General features: G+C 37.8%; 1 protein-coding gene across 1 annotated transcript in view; it reads right to left on the bottom strand.

Moving 5' to 3' along the window:
* Nucleotides 1-16,804, bottom strand: part of SLC12A2 (solute carrier family 12 member 2) — a 54,284-nt gene extending 37,480 nt beyond the window's left edge. Inside the window, exons 1-7 of the mRNA XM_070938707.1 lie at nt 16,726-16,804; nt 15,528-16,346; nt 7,074-7,193; nt 4,619-4,694; nt 2,778-2,873; nt 1,938-2,077; nt 978-1,088 (exon numbers count right to left, since the gene is read on the bottom strand). Coding sequence (XP_070794808.1) covers nt 978-1,088; nt 1,938-2,077; nt 2,778-2,873; nt 4,619-4,694; nt 7,074-7,193; nt 15,528-16,259 — 1,275 coding nt within the window. The 5' untranslated portion in view covers nt 16,260-16,346; nt 16,726-16,804. The remainder of the gene's footprint in view (nt 1-977; nt 1,089-1,937; nt 2,078-2,777; nt 2,874-4,618; nt 4,695-7,073; nt 7,194-15,527; nt 16,347-16,725) is intronic.
* Between the last annotated feature and the right edge of the window lie 4,472 nt (nt 16,805-21,276).

The following is a 21,276-nucleotide window of genomic DNA, read 5'->3' on the forward strand; positions in this document are numbered from 1 at the left end:
CTGTTGTAACCTAATTACTCAAAGGTGTCAAAAACCTGTCTCAGAAACAGATATTAATAATAGAAACAAAAGGTTAAATTCAATCATCAGAAACTGGATGATAGTATTATTACTGTTTGGATCACCATTTTACTGCTTTAATGTTTCTTCACTGTAACCAAGTATATGAATTGCAAATTTGTTGTCTTTTTCTTAGGTTTTCTTGAGGGGAGGAGTTACCCAGATCACTTTGATTAAGTAGGCAGTCAAATAAATATTATAAATACAGTTCTTTAGATATGTCAACCTCTCATCAATTGAGCCAGAAGTAGGAATGTTTGTGCTTGAAACTGTTTTGTAACAGAGATGATAATTCACCTAGAAATTTACTCTATTTGATGAAAGCAACTTAAGCATAGTAAGATCTTAAGTATTTAAAAAAGGGAATATAAGGAGGATAACTTTTTTTAGATTTATAGAATGAAAATAATATATCCTTTTTAAAAAGTATCTTATAGGATCTGTTTGGGCCATGGCATTCTTTCAAATCTAAAAAAAATACTATCTTGTTTTTAATTGCCTCCTTCTGGAATATCACCCCCCCTTAAATTACAATGCTGCTGTCCTATGTGTAGTTTCAACAGCATTAAAATAATAGTACTTACTTGTGAAAAATCTTCAACAGAATTATAAATTTTCTTTTGGGGGGCATAGAACTGTCACAAATCTTACTGCTTGTTTGGATTATGTATTCACAACAAAACTCTGATACTATACTCTAGGTCTGCAACAGTCATATCTGAAGAATCTTTTGCTCCCATTACCCTAATGGTAAATAATCTCTATATTGTAACTATGTGATAGAAAGTTATTGCAAGAATGTTCCTTGCTAGATGTCTGAATATTTGTTCTGTTTTTGTAACATATGCATATTGTTTTTCACATTTTTTCATAACTACTTACATGTTTATATCTTTTTTAAAATCATAGTTACTTACTTTAGCTTCCCATTCCATTCCTGCTAACGAGATGCCTAATAAAACAACAATTGTAATTGCTCCTATAATTCTGATATCATTACTTGGATCCAGCATAAGTATTTCATGTTCCTATAAAAAAAATGAGATAATTGTAATAGAGTTATAACATTGCAACAAACTAAAACCATGTTTTAACAAATACAAAGAAGATTAGGAAGAATATTTGAAAACATTGAGAACTTCATTTTAATTTGTCACATACAATAAATAGATCAAAGATCCTGATTGTACAAATGATGAAATTTATTTTGCTCTATTTTAGAATAACTACCTCTAATCATAGAGATTAATATTAAACTCTTTTAACTTTAATGTTTTTGAATTGATTACTAAGCTTAGAAAAATCAAGTTGTGATTTAGAAATACATGACAAGTATGTATGCTCCATATTTTCATGTTGCCTTAATTTTCCCTTAGGTTGTTCATCAATGATGCCCTCTAATCCAGATTTCATATTTTTTTTTCCAAATTTTGGTTTGGAAGGAAAACACACTATATAGAACACAAACTATAGTCACCAATGATTAGTAAATGAAAGATGTTAAATGATTGAATAATCTTCATAGCATCAAATCCCCATTATAATTTTTCCTAGAGTTGCACAAACCTTAAAAGGGATACTTTATAAACTCATGGGCTTTGCACAGGTTTATTTCTACAGGAACTATCAAACTATTTTGATGAATCACAGACCTCCTCAGGTTTTCCAGTAAGCATAATTAAATTATGTATTTGATCTTGGGCTGATCTCAGCAAATATTTGTTCACTGCACTACTACCACCATTAAATCCAAACTGTCCCACATCTCCCTAAAAAAGTTTTTATAAACTATTCCAAAGTAGAACTGTTCTGAGGAAAACTTGTTCACACTGTGAAACATAAAGATAACAAACAGCACACTAGAAGAATGAGTTTACCTGAAGTAGGTCAACAACAGTCTCTGCAAAACCAACTACATACATGGCTACAGCAACAGCATTAGCAAATGCAAAGATCAAGCCTATAGCACCACCAAATTCTGGCCCCAAGCTTCTGGAAATGAGATAATATGCACCTCCTAAAAAAAGAAGAGACAGTGTAAGATGTTAAGTTATGATACAAATTATATCTTTATGCACAGAATTTATACTTATGTCCTACAAGCACCGATTTCCCCTTTTTTTCTATTTGAGGTCAATTCTGATTTTCATGTGCACAAAGTCTTAAGAAGTACAGAATTAATATCATTAAATTATTCACTTGTAAGAAAATGATTGCACCTGTTTAGTACTGAAGTAAACGACAGCTAACAGACAGACTGTCCTGGCAGATAGATACTATAGATAGGCAGAAAGATAGAGAGAATTACAGCTACTAACTGTATAGAAAAAGATCAAGGGATAAAGCACTGATGTATTTTCTAGAACTTTCCTTATAACCAAAGAACTATGAAACTGCATGCAAGTAACTGTTCTGCTTGTTAAGCAAAACATTCATGATGAATAGAGGATTTTTATAACAAGTCACCAAAAACATGTTTTTTGAAATCAACTGACCCTGACAAGCTAGCATAATATTTTGTTATTGCTGTTACAGGTGGTATCAAATTGCTGTTGGATGTACATCAATCATATATTTCATGGTCTTTAAACATTTCTTTAAATTATACGAAAAATGCTTCCATCAGGGAATTTACATACATAAGTTATTATAAATGTAGAGCTAAAAAATAATTTATACCAACTACATTTGAAGACTACTAATCATGTAAGTTTTACCTCCTCTCACAAAACCATTGGTAGCTATTGCTGATGTAGACAAGCCAGTGATAGTAGTTACAACAGTGGCCATTGCAATAACCAAGACAGCAAGTCCTGTAAGGAAAGCAGAATTGTTATGATTTGTAAGGACTATATATTTGCTAAAACAAATGCATATTATTTAACAAAAAATACTGATTCAACAAAAGATGGGAAAATATGTAATGAAATTCTGAATAACAGCAATGTCAACATCCAAATTACCTTAGAAGATAATATCTATTTACAAGAACCTTTAGTACTAGATGATAACTTTAAGTCAACAATCCACTAAGTTTAAAAGCTAAAGGATTTGATGGAATATTTACAAAAATGTGACAAAGTAACAAAATAATGATTGAATGATTCTATCCTATAATAGTAAATCTGGAGAAAGACACATGGCCAAGTGATTGGAATAGATCACCTTAATGCCAATATCAAAGAAAGAAGATTCTCTGCAAACTGTTGCACCATGTCTTTAATTTCATCATCAGCAAAATAATTCTTAGGATCATCCAAATAGAATACTATGTTCAAACTAGTTTTAAAAACAAGAGACAATACTGCTCTCTGGATAATTGAGAAGGCCAAAGAATACCAAAAATAATTCACTATTTATTTCATTGATTACAGGAAGGCCTATAATTCTGTCAAGCTGGGATATGTCTTTAAATAAATGGCATTCTCAGACCATTTTCAAATGCAAAAGCCACACAGAACAGGAACTGCAATCCAGGTGAAACATGGCAAAGCAAATCAGATCAGGTCAACAAAGACTGAATTCTCTGTTTTACTTATTCGATCTATGTGTCAAATATATACTGAAAGAAGCTTGATCAGAAGATGATGAATGCAATTTTAAAAGTGGAGAAATAAATATCAAACTGGGTTATGTTGGTGACATTACTCTGAAAGTACAAATGACTAGAGAGCTCTACTGTAGTAATCAAAGTCAAAGACCTCAGTGAGAAAATGGGAGTATAATTAAATATAAAGAAAATCAAATTAGTAAAAACAGATGCAGTAACCCAGCCTTAAAATTGAATACATTTAAGTGGTGATTTGTTTCTGCATTTTAGGACTGTTTATCAAACAGCATAGGATTCAGCAATCAATAAATAGGCCATGAATAGCCAAGAAAACAAATGAAACATAGAACAAATCAATCAAGAGTTCTGACTTAAGGTACAAATAATCAGGCTCAAATTATCATATTTTGGATCAGGTCTCCTGAGAAGTCCATAATGCTGGGAAAGGGTAGAAGAAAAGAGAAGATGACAATAACTATCAGCAAAGTGACAAGTCTCCATTACAGCAGCAATAGATGTGCTGTTGGAAGACCTGAAGATCCAAATCTATTTATCTAGTGAATAAGTGTTGTTGATACCAGGTTGATCGAACATGTTAACAACTGATTGCAATATATAAAAGTAACAAAAGTAGCATAAATGTCAAATATGGAAACATGTTTAACTGTTTCTAGAATATACTGCTAGTTCACAGCAAATGAAACATGTTCAGCAATTGTAGAAATCATATTAATTTTTATTATGAAAGCCTCCTACATAATCTTCTGGGAATCAAATATAGGGCTAATCATTCAGGTGTGCTATGTTTTAATATAGAAACAAACTTCCCTCCCCCCCAAAATGTGAAAGTTCTACAAAAAAAACCACAGTTGTTTAACCATTCAATTCTTGCTTTTTGAGAAATTATGGACATTTAGCAGTAATTCTACTCTATAATCCATATTTTGTCACATGTCAAATCACAGGAATTTTAGCAATAGCCAAAATATGGTGTTTAGAAGTATTTACCTATGCCAGCGTGTCCTACAATCCAGGATAGTCGAATGAAGAGCATCACACCCCAGATATTCAACATACATCGTACCTTTATCAACATCAAAGTAAATAACATTTATATTAAAATTAGATTTTTGAAGTAATTGTAACAGTTCAAGTAAAAAGTTTCTTACAAGAGAACCAAGCATCTCAGGCTTTCAAGCATTCTTTTCAAGATGCAACTTGGAATCCATCTAACTTTAACAGCATATAGATGAGTTTTCAGCAAGTAAATTCGTAACTGGCTGGATTCGTAACTGGCTGACTAACCACACTCAATGTGTAGTCCTCAATGGAACTGCATCTACATGGAGGGAAGTATGTAGTGGGGTACCCCAATGATCTGTTTTAGGCCCAGTACTCTTCAATATCTTTATCAATGATTTGGATGAGGGGATAGATGGGGAACTCATCAAATTTGCAGACGACACCAAGCTAGCAGGAATAGCCAACACTCCGGAAGATAGACTTAAGATACAAAAGGATCTTGACAGACTTGAACATTGGGTGCTATCTAACAAAATGAAATTCAATGGTGAAAAAAGTAAGGTTCTACATTTAGGAAAGGAAAACAAAATGCATAGGTACAGTATATGTGGTACCTCGCTCAATAGTACTAACTGTGAGAGGGATCTTGGAATCCTAGTGGACAACCATTTAAATATGAGCCAGCAGTGTGCAGCAGCTGCCAAAAAAGCCAACACAGTTCTAGGTTGTATAAACAGAGGGATAGAATCAAGATCACTTGAAATGTTAATACTACTTTATAATGCCTTGGTAAGGCCACACTTGGAATACTGCATCCAGTTTTGGTCGTCACAATGTGAAAAAGATGTGGAGATTCTAGAAAGAGTGCAGAGAAGAGCAACCAAGATGATTAGGGGACTGGAGGCTAAAACATATGAAGAACGGCTGCAGAAACTGTGTAAGTCTTAATGAAAAGAAGAACTAGGGATGACATAATAGCAGTGTTCCAATATTTCAGGGGCTGCCACAAAGAAGAGGGAGTCAAGCTATTCTTCAAAGCACCTGAGGGCAGGACAAGAAGCAATGGGTAGAAACTAATCAAGGAGAGAAGCAACCTAGAGCTAAGGAGAAATTTCCTGACAGTTAGAACAATTAATCAGTAGAACAACTAGCCTCCAGAAGTTGTGAATGCTCCAACACTGGAAGTTTTTAAGAAGATATTGGATAACCATTTGTCCAACCAAGTGGTGTAGGGTTTCCTGCCTAAGCAGGGGGTTGGACTAGAAGACCTCCAACTCTGTTATTCTGTTTAAAGCTCATTATAATTACTGTTCATGATCTTATATTCTTAACACAGCGGGCAAAAGTTTCTAATTTACATATAGATAAAAAGATAGTTTAGAAAACAAGATTGCAAAATGACAATTTTAAAAAGCTAGATGCATATTATTGAAAGACAGCTAATAACAGCTAATCAATAGATTATATACAGAAAACAAATGTATTACCTTTCTAGATTCCTAATAGCAAGAAAACATGTTCACCAGAAAAAGACTGATCACTGTTTATAAACCAAAAGTATAGTAATAAAGTAAACATAATATATAATGTCACTCCAAAAACTACATCATTTGTTATTATGTGTACCCCCATTTTGGAGCCATTTGCTTTGTATGGCTACAGGAAGAGAATGAGTACTGAGCTGTAGTTTCTTAACTTCTTTGGGGCAATGATTATGAAAACTGCCAGATAGACAGACAGGGACCTCAAAATGCTGGCTTTCCAAGCCATTTTATATGGCCTATAATGATACTTCATGGATGTTAAACAGCAAGAGCAGGGCAATGAATGCTCTACAAATGTGAATGTGGGGCTACAGGAAAAGGCCTAGAATAGAAGCAGTCTGGAAATAACAGCCTCACAACTTGTCTTAATACACCAGCCTAACATATTTTCTGGGCATAGGGAACGCTTATCAAACCCCCAAATCTCCTTGTGATGAGCAGCACCACCTGCTCTCACCCTCTCTACCATGCAAGAAGAAAGGCAACAAGCAAACAAAAGATATCGCTGCTAGGCAAAGAGAAGGAAAAACTCTGCCAGGCAAAAATAGAGATGTGAAGTGATAACAAATATGAAAAAGACTGAAGAGAAGCAAGACAAGAAAAAAAGCAGGGTCTGCACAGCTTTTAGTAGATGGATATATTATCTCACCCTATATATGAACTTGAAAATATATTACATATCAAACCAGTAATACAATTAAATATTGGTATTTGGGTGAACAAAAAAATACTGTGAGCTAAGTGACCAAATTGAAATATTTCTATTTTAAAAGTAGTTCTATTCTATCATAAGATAGTTTTTTTTACATTCATGAAATGTTGAATCTCACCCCACGCATGATTTAAAACATTAAATAGAAGTCAAGAATTACTTGAAATACTTAAGTTCTACTCACCAATACACCTTTAATCCAACCAAATTTGACAATCCCTTTACTATCAGCAGTATATGCTGCAGTGGCTTCTCCAGTAGGAGTTCCTTCTTCTCCATTTGCATAGCCATCTTCAAATAGCTCCTAAAACACAATAACAATCAGAAGCGAAAGGGAGGTTGCAAGAAAGTCTCTAATAAACCTCTTTAATGTTGATAATGTTGGAACCAACAAGGATTAAATGGCAGAACACTTTCTGACTAATATCAGAAAGCTTGGAATTTTTTTTTCTTTGTAGGAAAATAGTCTACCACTGTATGATAACATCTTTTGTATAAAGCTAGTGAAGCTTTATATGAAAGTTTATATGATTCATTTATTAAGTGAAATATGCCTGGCATGATGTACAAAATATATTTAAATGAATAACTTTCAAAAAAAGACTATAGAAACCATGGCAATTATATAAAGCATGTATTATATTACATACACAGATATTCCTTGCTAAATAACTGCCCTGTTTAGTGACTGTTCAAAGTTATGACAGCACTGAGAAAGGAACTTTATAGCCAGTCCTTGCACTTACAACTGTCAGTATGTTCCCAATGGCCACATGATAGAGATTCAGGCATTTCACAACTGGTGGGTATTTTATGACTCTCACAATATCCTGTGATCACATGATTGTCATTTGCACGCATCACAGCTGGCTTCTGACAAGTAGAGTCAATACGGAAACTGGCAATAAAACTGCAAATTTTGGTCACTGATATCTCCCTTACCAACCATGGGTGACTTGCTTAACAATTGTGATGGAAGTGAGGACTTAAGTTTTGTTGCTATCACATGATGACTTGCTTAATGATATCATTTAGTGACAGAGTTAACCACCATTTGTGGTGGTTAAGTGAGAACTATCTGTATACATAATTAATAGGTACTTTTACATTCACTCAAAAGGCTCAATGCTCCACACCAGACTTTCTAAATTTTGTTACCCTAGAAGAGCCTTTGAAATAATTTTCAGATCTCAAGGATCTCTGTATAAAAATCACAAAATATAATCTAAAAATTCACTTCTTGCTTATACAACACATGTCTACGTTTAAAATATCAGTAAAACAGCAGGCCAGGAGCTGACTCAGGTGAGTAAAAATTCCCGCATAAAGTAAAAAACAAAAAGAAACACCTTTTTTTTCCAATCATGGGCCCTCGCACAACCCCAAACAACTTGTCATGGAACCCCAGTTGAGAAAGGCTGCTGTAGATTTTAATGTTTAAAAAAAGCACAGAAACTGATTATGTTTAATGAAGGTAGTGCCTTAATCTCCATAATATCTATATGGATATTATAATAAATGAAACAGAAAAAAATAATCCTCAAAATGAGCTCTATTTTTTACCTCTATTTACTTCTTCACATTATGTATATTCTGCCTTTGTTATTTTTACAAATAATTCAAGGCCATGAACATATCAAGCACACCTTCCTCCTATTTTTTATGTATTCTATATATGTCCTATAATCATCACCATTTGTTACACTTCTGCCAATGATGGACAAGCTACTTTTTAAACCTATTATGAAAGAACTCTAAACTTTGTCTTTCAACCAGGTCTTGACAGTCCTTTCTACCTCTTCATTTGAGTCCAATGCATATCCACAAAAGTTTTCCTAAATTTGCGAAAGGGTGAAAGTTGCATGGTACAAAGTTTGAACTATATGATAGATGGAATATGGTTGCGAAATTCAATTTCACAAATAACTATTGGATGGCTTGTGAAATATGAGACCTAACACTTCCAGATTGCAATCCAAATTTCCTTACTTTGCTTTTAAACCATTGTAAGTATTGCAGTATAGTGCTTTAAATTAATAGTGAAATCTGTGTGAACAACACTATCTGCATCTCAAAAACTGTAACTACGAGTTTACCTGTCAAACACTAAAAGATAACCATGAGGTGTCCTGTATAACCCTATGTTTTGAATCCTTTGATCATATATGAGATTTTATAATAATATTCCCACGGACTGAGATTTTGTTCCTGGGACTTGTTTTGTTGGCCGTCACAATTTCTGTGAAGAAATTCCTTATATTCATTCTTGTAGTATGACAATATGCACTGTCTCTGACGTATTCTTGACATCACCTGGCAGGACAAAGTGCCAAATAGCGCAGTCTTGGAATGTGCTGGAATTTCTAGCATGTATACACTACTGAAACAGTGACGTCTACGCTGGCTTGGGCATGTCGTGAGAATGACTGATGGTCGGTTTCCGAAAGATCTCCTATATGGAGAATTAGTGCAGGGAAAGTGTTTCAGAGGAAGACCACAGCTGCGATATAAGGATATCTGCAAGAGGGACCTAAAGGCCCTGGGAATGGACATTAACTGGGAAACCTTGACCTCCGATCGTTCCGCTTGGAGGCTAAAGACGCAGCATGGCCTTCTCCAATTCGAAGAGACACATGCTCAGCAGGCTGAGGCAAAGAGGCAGTCCTGGAACCAGCAAAAACTGGGCGCTGGGCAGGGGACAGAATGTATCTGCCCTCAGTGTGGAAGGGATTGCCACTCTCGAATTGGCCCTTTTAGTCACACTAGATGCTGTTTTAGGACCTCTTTCCAGAGCACGATACCATAGTCTCTTGAGACTGAAGGATGTCAATGATGAGTATGACAATAATTGCTGGCAATTTTTGACCATTGATGTAGGAAAGACTTGATTTGCATTAATTTTTCAAAATCGAAGAACTTCAATAACATGACCCATGGATTCCTATGAAATGTCAAGCTTGACAGCAATTTATATCTGAATAAAGTTCATTAATCTTTTTCATATGAACTTGTCAATTTCTCTTACAAGTCATCCACATCATTCTCAATCACACAAATCATCACTATTTGGTTCACTGTTTTTATTTTTTTTGGGGGGAGGGGTTCAGCAATGCACAATACATCAAATCATCAACTTTACTAGCACTTTTAGTTGTTCCCCCCCCCCCAAAAAGACATTAAATCAGGGTGGATAAAAATCAATGATTTTTTTAAAAAAATCAAAAAATCAGATTTTTTTTTATTTAAATTGGATTTTTTTTATTTAAATTGGATTTTTTTGATTTTTATCGAATTTATTTTAATAAAAAACTTTTGGGGTAAAAATCTATTGTAAGATAGTTTTCTATTTAAGATACATAAATAATTTAGTTTATTCAGCATGAAATGGAGCTTAGTTATGTAGCATGAGGCTGTATATTCTGCAACACTGGGACTATTGGTGAGTCAACAGTGGGTCAAAGGAGTAGCAGAGATGACAGTTGCTCTTTAAAAATTATGATTTAAATCGAATTGATTTAAATCAAGCCTTTTTACTAGTGATTTAAATCATGATTTAAATTGTGATTTAAATCAACTCGATTTAAATCAAATCCACCCTGCATTAAATACCTGGGTTTTCCATCAAACACTGGCATACTGTAGGTTAAAGCGACTGAATGTTGGAAGCTTGAATTGATGTCAGGTTTTTTGTTATAGTTTTAAATGGTTTTTATATTGTTTTAATTCTTGATTGGCAGTTGCCCAGAATTTGGTATAAAGGGAGGCTATATAATTTTTTAAAAATAAATAAATAACCAATAATTTGACAGTTAACTTCATTAGGCTAAAATTCAATTACAAATTCCATCTGTTAAAAACTTGTAGCATCAAAGTCATTTACTTTTCATTAAACCTTCTGAAATCTAGTAATCCTCAGATAATGTAAGATTAATAGATTGAAGGATTCTTCAACACACTTTCTGGCAGAAGAAATGCCTTTACGCATGGAACCCTCCATGTTTTTTTCATATCCTAATCTGATTACCACACAGCATATTTATAATCAAAAGTATACAATAAATCAAATATGTTGTCTTGTAGGGAAATACAAGTAATCCAATGTAGTAGCTAAGAATACAAAGCAGAATAAATGATTATTTCAGCTATAAACCTGCTGTCTCCCCAGAAGAGTTTAAAGCAAACTATTTTAAGCTTTGTTCACACAATAACAGGTATTGGGTTCAAAGAAGACATAATGTTGTGCATTTATGAACACAGAGGTGGCAGTCCCAGTCTGGAAGCAGAGTCTAGAAGTGCATTATTACAATAATTGTGGGTGCTATTCTGTGCTGCTATTCTTAATATTCTATCAGTTTTTGGTGGCAGCTTCTTTGGCACTTGCATGAACAAGCTTGAGGTTTCTTTTTGGTCTCCAATTCACCATCCAGTTACTAACTAGACCTAAATGCTCATCCATTCTGATGATGTGTCTCATCCATTGCATCTGGACTCATATCCATATAGGAGAGAAAGGATAATTATAGTTCTGCAGACTTTCAACTTTGTGGAGATATGGACATTGTGATGATTAAACACTCTAGTATACAACTGCCCCAAAATCTGGCTGGCCTTACTGATCCTGGGGTCAACTTCTTTGTCCAAAGATGCATAGATCGAGATGATACTTCCCAGGTATTTGAAGCTGTTTAATTTGTCAGCTGGGTATATCTTCTATAGGGTTGGTATTTGACACAGGCTGGCAAAGTCTTCAGTCTTATTCAGGTTGATAGTCATGCTAAAGAGCATACCAGTATCTAAAATTTTATTTAACATCAATTGAAGATCTGTCTTTGTGCGCCAAGTGAACACAATCATAAGCAATCATTATTTTTGAATGTATGGAGGCTCTTTGTCCATGTGTTCAAGGGACAAAGGTCAGAGAGTTGTCCAATGGGTATCTGATATAACTCCCTCCTTCAGATCTTGGACAGCATAGGACAACATGCAAGCAAAGGACAGATTGAAAAGGACTGGGGCTGGTACCCAGCTTCACCCACAATGGAAATGGTAAATGAAGTTGACTTATCACCATTGTAAAGGACCTGTTCTGTCATTCTGATGTGGAGCTGAATCAACTTCAATCAATTTCTTTGGTCATCCATGATGTTTCAGGATGATCCAGAGAGTCTCCCTGTTTCCAGTGTCAAATGACTTTGTCAACTTGATGACAGGAGTAAAGAGGCTTGTTCTGCTCAATGAAATTCTCCTGGACTTGCCTCACAGTTAATATGTCTACTGTACTACTGGCCAAAAGCCACATTGTGCCTCTGGGAGGTTCTTTTCCAAAACAGTGACAAGTCTACTCAGAAGTGGGAGGGGGGGTGATCTTGCAATGGACAGCAGTGAGCTGCCTGTATAATTTCTGCAGTTTGATTAACTTCCCTTATTTATAGAGAGCTATGATGAGGGCATGACAGAAATCATCAGGTAACTCCTCCAGGAGCTAAAGGTCTTCCTTGAAACAATTATAAGGCATTTAGATGAACAGCTTTATAATCTCAACAGGAATACCATTTGCCCTGTTGCTTTATTTGAGTGTATCTGCAAGATCACTGTCTTGATCTCATCACTAGAGGGAGGAAGGTCTAGGGCATCCAAAATTGACAGCTGAGGAATCTGCTGTAAGACATCAGGATCAGTTGTGGATGGCCTATTGAGTAGGTTAGAAAACTGTTTAGCCTGGTGATTTTTTTTATTCTTCCTGATCTTTGATCAAGCTTAGCCCATCAGATGACAGCAGGGGGAAGCATCTTGATTTACAAGGGCCATAAATTGACTTTATGACGCTGAAGAATTTCAGTGGCAGTGTTCCACCTGCTCAGCTTTTCTCTGCTGCCACTCATCCTGCATTTCTGTAGTTGCTTAAACTTGCCTTTCTTTGACACAGGTGACAGTTCATTCTGCCTGTCTGTGTAGGCCTTTTTCTTAACCTGGAGTGTTGCTGAAACAGTCTCGTAATTTTCATCAAACCAGTCATTTTCAGTCCAAGTACACTTGTTACAATCAGCATAATGACATCTTTAAACTGCATCTATTCTTCAGAACAGTTTTCACAACCAGTAAATGTTAACACATTAAGCCATTCTACTCCTAATCCTGACTCTCACTAGTTTTATACAATATATTTCTATAAATATTATCTGTATCAAAATGTCGACCATTCTTCATCTGCCCAAATAACATAGATCAACTTTAAAATGTTCTAAGAAATGAGAAATTATATTTTATTCAAATTTTAATATAAAATGTTTCTGACAAGATCACATTCCATACAATACAGCAAAGCCAGAATGATTGCCAAAATGATTAATGCATCTGCTACTTGGAGATGCATTAGTAGTTTTGGCTGAACCTTCTTATAACATCAGCTGACTTGATATCATAAAGTACCTGAACTAGTACTATATGCATAACTAGTTTCAAAGAATCCTTGTCAAGGAACTCCTCACTTCAAGGTAATCCTCATTTTTATCTAAAAAGATATAAAGTAATGAAGAATCAATGTGACCAACTGAATTGGTGCATTTCAGCTTAGTTTAAGATTTCATTAGATATATTTCTTTGGATAACTACCTGACCCTCTTTTAACATTTTCTGTTGCTTACTTTTAATATTAATAGATAATTAGCCAGGTGATTAAGCAAGCTTTAAAGAGCCATTCAGCTAGCATTTCAGCTCTTGACCTGACAGTAATCCTCAAACATACATTTGCATGTAGTTCTATAGGGCAGGCTGCCCTCACACAACCAACATAACCACAACTCCAAAGTATTTCCTTAATACTGCAAGATTTCTTGATGAGAAAGCTATACAAATCTTTCACACAGCAAGATAATAAACATAACCACTTTCTAAGCAGGATGATTTACATTAACTTCAATTTTTAAACTAATAACCATTTATTTTCATTTATAGAGTATACTGCCCATCTTAAGGTTGCTTATACATGTGTAGCAATTTTTCTAATTGCTAAAAAGCAATCAACTTATACTTTTAATGGAAAATACTCATTTATCTAAAAATATCTGCTTAACCCGTTTCATTGCTTTCAAGACAATATCCTACTTCTTCCATAAATACACTCTATGTATTTAGATTCAAACTGCCATACTTAGAATATTCTTCCTGAAAAAATGGAACTCTAATTTAGTCAATACTCAAGGCCAATGGATTTTAATATGTCAACCCTAAGCTCTAAACCAACTCAATGAATTCTGAAGTTAACAGAGTTGCACTGTTACAGGAAAAAAAAACATTTATATTCTACTAATATAATTCTTCCATACTACACTAGGCACTAGATAAATTTTGGAGCAAGCTTTTATAATAGGTAGTATTCCTGTTCAACATTCATCATGCCAGATTTTCCCCCTATCAGCTACCATGTTTATATCTTTAAAAGGCTGTTAACACAATTGAAACCAGATTTCCATTGTATATTTACCTTATTGTTAACATTTAACATATTGCTTCTACCAACTATCTAATCTTTATACTAATTTATCAAACAGATTTTCAATAGCTTAGGTTCAATATGCAATTCTGTTTGGGAAATCTTAATTCTTTAATAAAACCAGAAATATTAACAATGGCTCATAACATAGACTTACCAAGCACAATTCTGTTTTAAATGCTAATATCATAAAACTGGTATGTACTTTTCAAAAAGACAGAGCTCAGAAAGTTATCAAAACTTTCAAATACAACATAAATAAGCACTAATAAAATTCATAATGAACTATAAACTCTTTAAATATGTTTCAGATCTACACATAGTTGAAGTACTTAAGCTGCTGAGTTTAAATTCCTTTCATCATCTTATAACAAATGTAGGTAATTCTGACCTATTGGGAAGATGCAACTTTAAAGCAGCCTTAAATTTAAAATATTAAATTATTTAGGTAAAAGCTAAAAAGTTGATATTCTGAACATAGCCTCTCAAACATAATTTACATATCTATAGACAGCTTATAAATCCATGAACATTGCAGTAAGTCGCCAGTGGACCGACAAAGAACTTGGCATCAGTAAATAATTGAAGCACACAGAAAACCAGAAAGCTAGGGGAGAATATTAATATGGATGTTTGATATAAAATAAGAGATAAAGAGATTTCTTCTGGACTATCTGAAGATGGCCTTTGGTTGTTGTTACATCATGTAGAGACTTTACACTGTGTTTCTCCAGCAACTACTTAACCCCATGTCCTAACCTAAAATGAACTAAGACATCTGGAAGGGGGAAATATTACCTTAGACCAGACAAGTACTGCTGTAGTGTTCCATTAACTTTTACAGACCTATAAAGTATACTGGCTCCACGTAAAAGATGCACAAACATGAGACAATATGTAACGTAAGGAAAGACAGAAAGACAGCAAATATATTTGCAATGCATTTTTACAAAGCCAAAGTCCATACAGAGAGAACATAGAAAACATAACTTTTTATAGATTCTAGGTAAAACTCATCTTTAGAAAAACACAGTATTTTTCTACTTCTATACTCTCAGCACGACACTGCATCAGTCTGTTGCCCCCCCTTTTTTTTAATCCCAAATGGGGTTACCAGATGTTCTTGACTTGCTCACCATCACTCACCTTGTCCAGCTCATCATGCAACTCTGCGAGGCTGGGTCGAATAAGTTTCTCTCCGAGACCAGCAGCGGTATGCTGATAATAGTCTATCCTTGGCACGGCATCGATGGTGTTGTGGCCGAAGGTGCGCAGATAGTACGTGTTCGTATGAGTGTCGTAATAGTAGTGATGGTGCCCTCCTGAGCCTCCCCCGGAATGTAGGCTCCCTTCGCTCAGAACCGTGTCACCACCATTCTGGAAGCTGACGCTGCAGCCTTCTGGGCCACCACCTCCAGGTTCACCACCAGAGCTGTCGTCTCCAGCAGAAGGGTCCACGAAATTCACCCGAAACCGGCCTTTTGCTTCCTCACTGCTTTTCTTATGCCCATCACCGGGGACTTCGGAGGTCCCTTCCATCGTCTTCGCCTCTTCTGCCACAGCCCCCCGACTCAAGTTTTCTGCCACCAGGTCCACCTGAAAGCGGCTCTGGCTGGGCGTGGGACCCAGAGGTCTGCACAGCCCATCTCCAGCAGCTGCAGAGGCAGGAGCCAAGGCGCTCCCGGGGTCCGACGAGGAGTCGCCTGTGCCAGCCGGCGCATCCCCGTCACTCGCCGGCAAAGGAGATACTTCCTCCGCGCCTGTGGATGCTGCTGCATCGGCGGCGGCTCCTCCTCCTCCTTCTCTCCCTGCAGCTTTGAGCTTCGGCGAGCCGGAGCGGGGCGGCGGGGTGGACGCGCGCGAAGGCTTCGCTTCCATGGCTTCTGCTTTTCCTCGGGCGGCGACAATGCGGGCCGGAACAGACCTCCTTGCGGCTCTGGCTTGTTCAATGAAGTCCCTTCGTTTCTGGCAAGCAAGCAAGCAAATAAACACAGTCGGCTGCCGCTCGGGGCGCTTTAAACTACCAAATGGCGCCCCGCCGCTGCCGGGCTCCGCTCCGCCGCCCTCGAGAGAAAGCAAGGCAACACGCTGCACTTCCTCGGCAGATAACCGCGCGGCCCGGCCCTGCCCCTCCCTCCCTGCCGGTCCCTCCGCCCCAGTCCTTCTAGCGCCGCCGCCGCACCAGGTGATGATGCACCGCAGCTGCTGGCCCCTCTCGCCCCTCTGCCTACCCGGGTCCCCCTCCTCGAAACCCGAGACAAGGGAAGATACGAAGGAGAGGTGGGGGTGGGAGTCTCCGTCCCTGTTACTCCCACCCGTCGCCTTGCTTCCCGCTTTCTCTTACCTCACGTCCCCACAGATAAGGAGCACCTTCGGTCCGTCTCCCGAAGTCTCAGGGGCGGCTGGAAGCAGCAACGCCACACGCTTCGTATCGTGGGCGCCAAGGCGACAGCGCTCCCTGTGGGACCGCGGAGGGGAAGAGGAAACCGGCTGACCGACCCTCCGCAGACCTACGCTTTCTCAGTCTGAATAAGCCGACGCGGTCTCGACACGTGTGTGTACGCTTTGGTGCTCGGGGCTGGCCGCTGCCCAGTCAGCCGCAAAGCTTCCGCTGGGCCCTCCGTTATCCCGCCCCCCCCCAACTCGGTTTCCCCCAAAGCGAGCGAAAGCCGGCGCCAAGGAGCGAAGGAGAGCGGGCCGGCGGCAGCCAATCGCCTAACAGCCGCGCGGCTCGGGGACGAGTCTTTAAAGCATCCGCTGCGAGGGGAGCGGGAGGCGGAGGCAAAGCCCGAGCAAGGGAGGGATCTGGCCCGGCGAGGGCGGAGCAGCTTTCGGGCGCTGCTTCTGGAGCTGACGGATGCTGGCCCGGTTTTGGCGTGTTTCGAGGTTAGAGCTTGTCCGCTGCGTTGCCGCCGGGAGCCTCAGGCTGGCTTAAAGCGCCTTTCGGAGAAAAGAGCGAGGCCGCGGTCCAGCGTGGCCCGCTTTCCCCCTGCAGGTCGACCCAGCCAGCAGCGTCCTTACTCGCGTCGTGTCAGGAAGGAGGGAGAGGAAGAAGGCATCCGCCCGGCGGGCTGCTTGCCTCCGCCTCCTTTCGACGGAGAAGAGCTTTAAGGCAGATGGCGGTTTATAAAACTGACGCTCGGCTCGAAGCGGGGATGGGCGGGCCTACGAAGCAAAGTGCTCCTCCGTGGGAGGACGGCTAGCTGGACGGCTAGCAAAGTTCCCCGACTCTTCCTTCTGCTGTGGAGGAAGGAAAAAAAAAAAAAACCAAAAAAGCAAGCTTCAAGATCTCGCGAGCAAGGCGTTCAGACGCGACTGAGGTTGCAAGAAGCCCCGGCAAGCTTTACGTTGAAGCGGGCGGTTTATAGAAGGAGGGAGCTATCTCCACATGCTCCGAGGGAATGCATGATCCCTTCGCAGGAAAAGCTGCTCAGGGCATCTCAATTGCTGAAAGATGTGTAATGCCTTTCATTGAGCCAAGCCTTGCCTTTTTTTTTTTTAATTTGATTTATATGCCGCCCTTCTCCGGAGACTCAGGGCGGCTTACAATGCGTTAAGCATTGCCTTCATACTTTTGCATATTTATACAAAGTCAGCTTATTGCCCCCACAAACTGGGTCCTCAATTTACCCACCTTAGAAAGGATGGAAGGCTGAGTTGACCTTGAGCCTGGTAAGAATTGAACTTGCAGTAATTGCAGGCAGCTGGATGTTAAATGCTGCCTTAGGAGGCATTAGCCTCCTACACCAGTCAGGCTCCGAGCAAAGCCCAAGCCTTCCTAGGATGTCGAAGATGTCCTACATTAGGAAAAGGAAAAAAAGAAAGAAAACACAGTCCCCACACAAAAACAGTCCACGCATGCTTATACAAACCAAAAATCTAATGTTTTTTTTATTGCTGTTTTTATTAGTTTTATCACAATTCTGAGAAGTTGGTGGCTGTTGCTGCACAGGAGTTAAATTGAGCCATCCGTATTCGTGTGATACATACTAGTGAATGCTTGCTTTGAATTGAGCATCCTCCAAAAATTCCCCCGAATCCCAAGGGTGCGCGAGGATTCCTGGGCAGGCTAAATGATGTGGAAATTATTCCCTCAAGGCCTGAGGTTTAGAAACAACTCCCATTCAAGGAAAAAGTGTAATAGCCTTGCGTCTACGAAGCTTCTGCTATGATGCTATTTTATGTTAAGGGCCCTGTTTTTGCCCTTTCAACCTAGTCAAGGAAGGTTAGCTGATGTCATGTGAATTCTGTAACCTATTTAGCTGAGGGGGTATCTCTAAATCAACCGTGTCACGTGAACATGGAAGGAAGCATTTACTCCGAGTTAACTCTTTTCCTGCTGAAATAGATAACACTTGGAGCAGCTCTACAAAACCGAGACTTTTCTAATCTGTCCCTACATGTAGCATACAAATAGTGGGAAACTGCTATGTCTTCCACCTGTCTCTGGCATCTTTCGTTGGACCATCATGAATTTTCAAACAATTTCGTCCTAGTAGAAAGGTAGGATCTTACATAAATAGCATTGTGGTCTAGCATCCTGGATGAAAGCATGGGAGTTGTTTCTAAACCTTAAAAGGAAATCTGAGGAATTGGAAGGAGATACTGAATGGGTTTGCATATCACATTGGGTCATAATCTGTTTTAATGTGTTACGTGAACCCAATTGTTTTAATACAATCAATGTGTGTACTCCTGAGGTTGAAGCCATGTCTGTAATAGATTACTTTCTTAGGTAAAATGGAGAACCAGTAGTGGAAATTTTGAGTAATTCGGAGAACCGGTAGTAAAAATTCTGACTGGCCCCGCCCCCATCTATTCTCTGCCTCCCAGGTCCCAGCTGATCGGGAGGAAATGGGGATTTTTCAGTAACCTTCCCCTGGAGTGGGGTGGGAATGGAGATTTTACAGTATCCTTCCCCTGCCACGCCCACTATGCCACGCCCACCAAACCACACCCACAGAACTGCTAGTAAAAAATTTTAAACCCACCACTGATACATATGTGTGTGTGAGACACACAACAAGTTTGACACCCGTGGTCTATGGTTTACACTCATGCAACTGATGTTAACTTGCAAATCCTGCAGCTAAAACAGCTGGATTAATTTTTGTATATTTTTAGTGGTATTTTTTTAATCTTTTTGGAGGACAGGAGATTCTTGTCTACTGCTTTGACCCCTTGCAGCAGCCCTTGAACATCATCTGAGTGGATTGCTTCTAATAAATGTTTTGACTTCCTTTGTTATTGTTTGGGGTTTTGTTTGTTTGTTTGTTTGCTTTGGTCATTTGTCACCCATTCAGTTTAGGAAGCGTCAAGGACTCCACAAATATTGGACAATTGAGGTGGATTCAAGGAAAGGTAACCAACTCTATGTACATATAAACAGTTTCAAAATAGCTTAGTTATACAAGACTGAATTGAACAAGTAATCGGGAAAAGGCCTCTATAACTTCCTTATTTTTTATTGCCAAATTGATAGGCACCTAATAATCCATAACTCTTATCAATTTGAATGTTTACCATAAAAGAAAAACAATTTGTTCTAGTAGAAACTTTGGCAAGAAGACTTGGCCTTGTAAGGACATTCAGATTGAAATTCATAAAATTTTCCCAAAAGCTGACTAAATTATAGATTTTAAAAGAAATCCAACATGTACCAGTTGTCCTGCATTTCTTAATATTTATACATCTGATGTTATGGCAAAAATGGGAAAATACTGCAAACAATATCTTTAACTGGTAAAAATACATTGTATATTTCTTCATATAGTCAATATTTCTTTTTAAAACGCTTATATAGAAAATATTGCATTCTTTGGACAGAGACTTTTTATTTAATGTGTAATCAGTATACTTTATTTACATAATTTTTCAGGGGCCTAAAGGTTGTGTTGATTTTGTTTTTTTGATTTTTCCAGGACATACGTGAAAAAGGGTAAAAGGAATATTTGCACAATTTATTTTGATTGGTATGTAGAACTAGAATGCCATCTGGAAACAACTTAATTCATATAACTCACACTTTTTGACAGATTTGAGATTTGATGGCAAAATCTGCTTTCTCATTGGAAAATGGTATTTAGAAAGCATATTGGCAGTTACTGATGAAGTTATAATAAATATAATAATAATGGTAAGACATGGTTTGCTTTATAAATCACAATGTGGATTTTTACAATAAACCAAAACCAAATAAAACAAGTTTTGTGAATCAGGTTTTATGCGTATGTAGTGAGGAAAGAACTGTGGGAATGTTACGCTTTGGGGTGTGAAATGTTGCTGTGTGGTCTATGTAATGTGTAACGTGCTGTCATATCAGTCATATAGCTGTATTTATTTGCAATGTATTGTGTCAATTTACCTGCATGCACATTTGTATATAATTCATTACTAATTGCATACTTTCATCTTTTCTTAATATTTATTCAGCTAATATAAATACCAAATGTTTTTTATATTATTCTAATGGTTCTTATTTTTATGCCAAGGCATTTCAGTAGCTTCTTCACTATCAGATCAAGGTTTAGGTTTGTATATAACAAAGATGCCTCAGCTCAGACTACAGAGTTGACAAGGGCATCACAATTCAAGAAACTCTTTGCCATTGTTGAAACGTCTAGCAATCATAAAGCTTGGATTGTTTCTGGCAATGCTAAGCTCCCTACAGACATGAAGTATCTTCCACCTTAGTAACAATATGAGCTGGCATAACTAATAACATGCCAGCATGAGACCCATTCAGCATCTGTTAGGACAATTTCACAAATTAAGTTTTGTTCTAAATTTGTTACATTTACATTACATTTATTTTACATTTTACATACTGTATTTGCTGAAATTTGGATTGGTACATTAATCTATGATCTCTGTAACTATTTACTATATTTTTGGA

The sequence above is a fragment of the Pituophis catenifer genome, unplaced genomic scaffold, assembly GCF_029215685.1.
Source record: "Pituophis catenifer annectens isolate HBS135680 unplaced genomic scaffold, rPitCat1.0.hap2 SCAF_2, whole genome shotgun sequence".
Lineage (NCBI taxonomy): Eukaryota > Metazoa > Chordata > Lepidosauria > Squamata > Colubridae > Pituophis > Pituophis catenifer.